General features: G+C 46.7%; 1 protein-coding gene across 1 annotated transcript in view; it reads right to left on the minus strand.

The window, feature by feature from the left end:
• LOC143151115 (uncharacterized) overlaps positions 1–6,537 on the minus strand; it is a 64,839-nt gene extending 58,302 nt beyond the window's left edge. The window contains exons 1-2 of the mRNA XM_076319937.1: positions 5,044–6,537; positions 4,539–4,943 (exon numbers count right to left, since the gene is read on the minus strand). Of these exons, the coding sequence (XP_076176052.1) occupies positions 4,539–4,731 (193 nt within the window). The 5' untranslated portion in view covers positions 4,732–4,943; positions 5,044–6,537. The remainder of the gene's footprint in view (positions 1–4,538; positions 4,944–5,043) is intronic.
• Between the last annotated feature and the right edge of the window lie 1,838 nt (positions 6,538–8,375).

Below are 8,375 nucleotides of genomic sequence, written 5' to 3' on the forward strand. Positions count from 1 at the left end.
CTAACCAGTGTTAATTTCATCTGGAATTAAAGCACGTATCCGTTCCAATTATATTCTAACGGGGAAGGTTTGCTAACGTGAAAGAAGAAGAGTTTCGATATCGTAGACCCAGAAATTGTAGGGAAAACTCCTAGCGAATAGGACCGTCCGAGTAGCTACGTACCTGCTATACTCATTCACAGATACACCTGCTGCAAACGTACGATCGCCGTTCACACACGTATAATATTTATCACGGACGGTGTATCGTAGTAGCCACCTGCTAGGGTCACGCACACCGTTTTCATTCTCGCTGCATTCATCAGTGCCCAGTGGGTACACTGTACGCGTTAAAAACGTACAGTTGCCAACGTGAACGCGCACGAATTCGTTTGGATACGACGAAATCTTACATTTCGACTTGTTGTCCATTGTACATAGACAACAATCGCAATCTTTCGCAAACGATAAAATTGTAAAATGAATATATCGACTCCGATTACCTGTCAGTGAATCTGACCTTATCTGTGAGTATATATTTTTATAAATACTCGTGAATGATTTATCATCGAACCGATAACCGATAACCGACGACTCGAAATAATTCGTCGCATACATTGTCTACCGTTATCGTGTATTTTCGCATATTACGAAATTTACCGAACGTAATACGAGAATGCAAATAACAAACTGTTGTGTTTCGTTTTACGACGCGTTCGCGTTACTCCATAACTTGTGTCCCACTTTACAAAGGGTCTTTATGAAACGAACGCATCGACCGCAGTATCGATCGAACTCCTTACGATCGCATATACGATACACATTCCAATGGATCGCGTTCCATCGCGTTGGAGCTGTTCAAGTATTCGGGAAAAACGAGTCGAATACTTCGAGTAACTCGACTCCGTTCCGACGAGTTTGATAAAATTTCGAGTCGCTCGATTATTCCGGTAAATTGCACGAATTGCGCAAATTTTCCCCCGAGTTACTCTCTTCGAGCTACTCGAATTCTTCTCGGGCTATTCGAATTTTTCTCGAGTTCGAATTCTTCTCGAGTTATTCAAATTCTTCTCGAGTTGTTCGAATCCTAATCAAGTTATTCGAATTGTTCTCGAGTTACTCAAATCCTTTTCGAGTTACTCAAATCCTTATGAGTTATTCAAATTCTTATGAGTTATTCAAATTCTTATCAAGTTACTCGAATTCGTCTCGAGTTATTCGAATTCTTCTCGAGTTATTCGAATTCTTCTCGAGTTATTCAAATTCTTCTCGAGTTATTCGAATTCTTCTCGAGTTATTCAAATTCTTCTCGAATTGTTCGAATTCTTCTCGAGTTGTTCGAATTCTCATCGAGTATTTAAATCACCGCTCGTACCGTTACTCGAGCGAGTACTCGACTCGGTTAGATGAAACGACTTTTACTCGGCTCGAAATTCGAGCTACCTCGAATGGTTCGAGTCTACGGACCACTCTGTATACCACTGTATACCATATGCGCGTGCAACCGTGTCGGTACGTGTGAAATACGCGTCTGGTGGGACTTTCTTCGGACAACAGGTAGACCTCGAGCTCGGCAGGCGGAAAGCCGCAACTCGTGGGATTGGGCAACCATGATGCACCTTGATATTCGTGCTTAAGGGTGGAACGGTTATCGACAAGTAAAGAAAAGAACCACGGGAGAACAACGGAGCGGTAAAAAGCGATTAGTCGATTCCGCTTCTGAATCCGTTTACAAGCAACCGGCGCGGCATTCGTGACGATCAAAGAAGAAACAAAAGGTTATCGACATCTATTCTATTCTTGGCGGTAATTCGATACAATAGAACCGACAATTATTCGGTCACCGACTACCTACCAGTCATTTCCTGACTCTCGTTTAACCGAACGCTTGAATGGAAATTCTTACACGCGACTACGCGGACACGGTCCCTCAAAGTAATTAAAAGATTGCGACACAGCGACCAACTCGAGATAAGGAAAGTATTTAGAAATTTTCTTTCGCCATCGGGGAGGTAATTTTACGAAACTTTCATCCGATGTGCGCGTATCGAACCATCCAAGTATCTACCGTACAAACACAACCGCGGAGAGTTAACATTGAGAAAAGTTGAATGGCGCTCGATATCGGATCGAACTTTGCGCACGGGCTCGGCGACATAAAGAATTGAACGTAATTTGTATCCAGTGTAAATTTACAAACGTTGTCCGCGTACTGACATTGAACGATGTTCCAAAGTTCCGTAGACCGTAGCAGAATACTAAATAACGAGAATTACGACGCGTCTCGCGCGAGACGCGTCGCTGTTTCGAGAGTCAGAACCGCGATGCAAGGAGATAGGTGTTGTTTACACTCCTGCCCGTGTTTCGTTCATTTCGTGAAATGTTGAAATAATTTAACATTTTTTCCGACAACTGGATGGATGAAAACAATCATCCGTGGTATCGGGTATAAGAAAAATACCTGTAACCTTTGACCAAGGGTGCGGGATCGTACCTATCCACGTTGTTCTACCAAGGTTAGTTCTATCGATGGAAATTATCGTTTAATTCGTATCCGGAATTATTTCAGTTAATTTTACAGTATCGTAGTCGCTCAACGAGCACCCCTACCAGCGGAGGTAGACCGTAACCCACTCTTGGCATAGTTCGAGAGCAGAAGAGAAAGATCCAACCGAGGATAAAGAACGATCGGACCGCTAGTGGGTAACCTGTAGCGTTATCTAAGAGGAAACAGGTCGAAGGGAGGTGGATGATGAAAGGCACGGCGCGTAACAGCTGTAAAAACGACCTGCTGGAATTAATTGACTCGATATACGGGAAACCGTGCTCTGAATTGGGTCGAACTGTGCTCGTACAAAGAGAGGAACGAACTGTCCTCTTTTGATCCCGAGGACCAGATATGAATGAAGCAAAAGTGGTCGAACGTTCGATGCACGGATAGGTCACTGTGCGTTGATCAGAGAAACGAATCGGGTACACGAACGTTGTGCAATGTTCGACGAATTCAACGCGTAATGATCGTGCAACGGTAACTTCGCTACCTAAAGTGTCCGCTTTACACGTAATGACTTTTAATGCGTGTACAAAGACAGCCTATACACAGCTGTTATAGGTGTCCTTGTAACGGTTAAATGAACAACAAATGTACGGAAAGGTATCGATTGGAACGCGGTGAATACCATATTTTCGCAAAGAATTTTAAAACACCGACTATTCCAACGATTGTAATTTCTCTCGATACACGTATTCGCTATTTTACGCGTTTACCATCGAGTCGCTATTAAGACTCGTGTTGCGCGCCGCTTCCACGTAAATTATGCAACAAGAACCGCAGAGATAACCGCGTTAGTTTACGCAACTGGCACTGCGTTGTTACTAATTTCATTTACATGCTTGCACGCTCGCGTCGGATAAATAAAAAGAAGAAGAAGAAAAAAAAAAATGTTTTATCGCGCTAACCGAATTTGTCTCGCTGCCCGCTAAAAAGATACTCGACACGGGATTCCGTACATGGAACACGCGTTTCGAAGGTGATCTTGACAAAGTGACTCAAGAGTATGTAATATACCTAATTGCACTTCCATATCCGTCGTGTTCTCTCGTACGAATTTATTTCGAGAACAAACGCGCCCAATTTGTAGATCCCCTGTACTCTTTTAGCGTGTTATCGACCCAATGCGTGTATTACACACGCGTACACGTACAAGGTGTCTCTCGTTAAGTACGCATGAAATAATTCCCAAATGGACGGAAATACGATTAAGCTTAAGAAGGTACCCTTTCATTACTTTTTACGCCGAGTGTGATAATATCACAGAAACACTTTCGTCTCGATCTCTCAATGTCATCTTAAAAACACTTTGTGTGTTTAAATGGAATGCTCGATATTACTGACTCAATCCCGCGAGCATACAAACCCGGAGAAGTAAATTCAATGCGGTCGTTTAAAATCACCTTGAAATAATTCAAGGTGACGGAAAGCAGAAGACATTCGAACAGACAGGAAGCAAGAATATATTCTATCGCTCGAAAGTTTGAACATATTCATTTTCTTGTTTGTGTAACTATATAGGTTAATTCCGGTGGTAAGAAATGTCGTAATTTATTATTTAACGACTGGACTTGCAAGTATACTTAAACTTTAAACAAAAAGTAAGAAACGTTTGTTCACGAAAGTTAAAACGTTTGAACAATCTTTCATTTTCTTTAAGTCGAGCATTTAAAATAATATCGTTACCCGCGCTCGAGTGTGCTCGGACGAATACGTATAACAATTCGAACGACCGTGTGCGCGCGTATTATTTCTTCGCGCGATGAATCGTTCATATTTCGCGGGATTGAAAGACGTATACGTCCGGGAAAATAATAGCTGGAACGAAACCGCGAAAAAATCGATAATCGATTAGCTACTATCGCAACCGTGAATTCGAGACGGCGGTAACCGTCGCGTGTCGTTGACATGCGCGATAGACGTACGGATTTTTCGCGCCCAGCCGTCGCGTCGTATCAAGGAAATACGCGGGGATCCGAGCCGTAGGAATTTCAAAAGCATGACTCACCGTCAGGATTGGTGAAGTAACCCCAGGTGGGGGTCGCCGTGGCCGCCGATTGGAGGACCACGGCCAGAATACTGAGGGCCAGAGCACCGGCGGCGCCTCGCGCCGCGACGGCGCGCTTTTCGCTTCGCTGCGGATCGGTAGTCGTCGTGGCGACCGCCCTTACGTCTTGACGGTTGCTCGAATCGGTTGCCATTCTTCATGCCGTTCTCGTGTCTCGTCGGTCCCGTGCGCCACGCAACAATCGTCGATCGACCACCTCCTCTCTGTTACTTTTTCTTTATTTTCTTTCTTTCTCGCCTCGCGTTCTGCGCTCCTGTTATTTCACCGCGACGCTCTCGCGCCTCTCTGCGTGCTCCTTTACGGATCGAATCGCAAAACCGTTGCGGCGCTCGTTTACCGGTATATCTGTACGTGTATCAAGGCCGACTAATTACATCGGCGACGGACATCGCGTCGTACGAAGCTCTCGATGATCGAATCTCGCACACTCCTCGATGTTACGTACCGCTTGGTGTACGGATAGGCGCGTGCATGCACGCAATCGATAGTTCGAGGTGGGAGAGAAAGTAGCGGCGGGAGGGGGAGGGGGGAGAGAGAGGTGTATCGGCTTAGGCGAATTCCACGTTCCCGTGTCACTCTTTCTTTCTTTCTTTCTCGGCCGGCGAACAGAGAGGGAACGAAGACCATACTCCACCTTTATATCGCGTGTCTCTCCCTCTCGCTTCCTCCCTTTTCAGCTAAAACCCTTCTCGCGTATATAACGCGCCTTACCTCGTGGCTCGGGCCGAGACCGAGGGAACCGGTTTTTGCGATGCGCGAAGCGGCGCTGGCTAAAAATAAAAGCGCCTCGGATTCTCTCTCCTTCGTTGCTCCATTCGACTCCCGCGATTTTCTGTTCTCCTCGTACGTTTCGGGGCCTTCGGGATCTTCCGGGTGCACCCGGACACGTTCGCGCGCGCTCCCGAGTAATATCGAACGGTCGATCGCGAGTCCGATCGAATCGCCCGCGATACGTCGATCAACGATCACGACGTCCACCACCTGTCATCGCGATTTGTCGAACGTACAAGATGGCGCACAGGGCATAATACTTCCTGAACGACTCGAGGTATTTCTCATTCTCGTTGTTCCCAGCGCGACTCGACGTTTCACCGCCGGCGGAACGTTACTTTCACAACATCCGCGTCGAACCAGTCGAAACGCCGGACGACATTGATCGTGTTTACGAAGGCACGAAGGCTCGCGGCGCAGCCAGTCCTCTAGGTTAGGTTCGTGCGCGCTGGAAATACGAACCGCTTGATATTTACCGTGGTGCTATATCGATCGTACGGGGATACACTCGGTTCATTTCGTGTCGCGCCTCCTTCCACGGTGTTTCGTAACCGTTTCGCCGTCGAACCGCGTCCTGCGTGCTCGTATCGGCAACGGGGCTACGTTGGAATCCTCTTCCAGCGTACCATCGACGCGTCAAACCGTTTCGAAATCCTGTGGAGCGCGTCGGTGTTTCCCGCTCTTTCGCGGCACCTCGGATCGTAAGGCGCACTCTCGCTCACGTACGAACCATACGCACCGTGTCACTGTGTCACGAGCTCACACGCACACGCGTCGATAACAGGTTCTCGATCGAATTCGAGCTTACCCCAGCACTCGGTGCGCTCGTGTGTACACTCGAAACGACGCAACGACACCTGAATTTCCTCGTATCCGAGTTTTCCTGCTCCGTGCGCGGAACAACCGGTGAAGAGAATTAAAAAAAAGAACTGTACGGAACGACGACACGTAACGCGTAAACAGCGAACCGCGAGATGTTTGTACTTGCGTATTCCAGCCGCGCTGGGTACGTAGGAGACACCGGGAGAGAGTGAGCGAGTAAGAGAGAGAGAGAGAGAGAGAGAGAGTGCGAGCGAGGAGAGAGTGTGCGAGCGAGAGGGGACAAACGAGAGACGAAGAACGAACGAGGGGGACGAGAACAGAGAGAAACAATACGCGTACGCGAGCCTGCGCGCTGCGCGGCATACTGAGGCGACCGGCACCGTCAAGCTGACTCGAACGCTCCTCGCTGCCGTGGCTTCTCCTTCCCTCTCTCTCGCACCAATACCCGCGGCCACTACCCACCGACCATCTCGCTCTTTCTCGTTTCGCTCGCTCTCGCTCCCTTCCTTCGCGCTTGGATTTGCATCGTCGTCGTGTTTTCGTACTGCTCGACGTACACCCGTTACAATTGCATTCTTGCTGGAAGACGCTTCCCGAGCGTGCAATTTTTCACGGGTAACTCGTCACGCTTAATCGAGAGCGACAAATGAATCGGTTTACGATCAACGTTCCGCCGTTGATTCGATAAGCCGCGTCGCGTAATGTTGCCTCGACTTGCTCCGATGTTAATTGGTGAGTAACCACTGAAATTGAAGAAATTAAATTGGTCCACCGAATAGTTGGCACGTACTACGATATATTTCTTGCAAATCTTACCAACGACGACGAACACTACTCGTCCAACCGACGAGGTTCCGTTTCGCGGTTGGTTCGGGTACCATCGCGATCGTGGTAGCAAACCTGACAGGAGACTTTGAAATATTTTCGTACAGTACACGTGTTTCGTAGCGCGCTATTAAACTCGGGGGAAATTCAATTAGCCCACCGGACAACTAATATGTACATTGTTTCGTTGCTGGGTCGATTCGATTAAAAGTCGTCGCGGCAGGTGTTCTGTGTACTTTTAATAACCAAAGGCAATCTACGTAAATGGAAGAGTCTGAACTTGACGCGTTGAATTTAGAGCGGGGCACGTGTTCCCAGTACTGGATACGTACCGTGGTATTTACGTTACGATGATTACAGGTGACGCAGAACGATGTTTCGTGACGTCAGTCCTTGATGTACGGTTTAGAGGACAATAAAAGCCCGACATCGCGAATTTATATTGTCTTTCGCGGACGAAGGGAAAATACGCCCGAGGAACGGGGGTACGGGGGGCACAGCCAGCTTGTGAATGTAACACATCGAGTAGTTTACAGTCCGCTAAAACTGTCGTCACCGGTAAATCAGTTTACGCATCGCTCGTTTGTACCGCGAACGACACGATTAAAACTTCGCGTTCGGGCAATTTATTTCTCGCGTACTTGAAATACACGATCGTTCTACGTGCACGATTATCCCGTATATAGTATTTCGTTGAAAGGGCAGCCCTTTTGATTACTTTCTTAAAATGGTTTACAACTTTCGAATCGTGTAATTTATATCGCAAATGAGCCACGTTTCGGTAGTACTTTCATTTGCATACTCTCAACTTTTAATGCTGTATTAAATATGAAAATTGTTTATCGCGAGTACAGAAGCGGACAGAGTAGAGAGCAGCACTTTGAAAGGTAATCCGTGCAATTAAGAACGTTTAAAGCAATTTCAACGTTCCACCGTGCATTTCGACAATTCCCCGGCCTGAAGAATTTCGAACAAATACGTTAACATTCCGCGTTACCGGCGAGGAAACGTAATTCCTTTTTTCCACAACGCGCGCACACCTCTGCGCGTTCTTTGTAACGAAACAGCTGGATTGTTCGAGAAAGAACGTTACTGAAATTCCAAGAGATCGTGTGAAAGTAAATGTTTAACGGACCTACAGACTCGAAAACAAAACGTGAGCGCAACTTCCGAGATCGAGTCAGGATAAAGAACGAATCGATGAATTTTATTCGGTTTCTGTTTTACCCAGTCTTGTATGTTCGTGGAAAACGATCGATCTTAGGTTTTACTTTTTATATAAAAAGTTTCAGAACACGTAGACGAATTATGTCAACGTAGAGTTCAAGTAAAGTTCAGTTTCAATGGACATCGAGCGGC

The sequence above is a fragment of the Ptiloglossa arizonensis genome, chromosome 9 (assembly GCF_051014685.1).
Source record: "Ptiloglossa arizonensis isolate GNS036 chromosome 9, iyPtiAriz1_principal, whole genome shotgun sequence".
Taxonomy (NCBI): domain Eukaryota; kingdom Metazoa; phylum Arthropoda; class Insecta; order Hymenoptera; family Colletidae; genus Ptiloglossa; species Ptiloglossa arizonensis.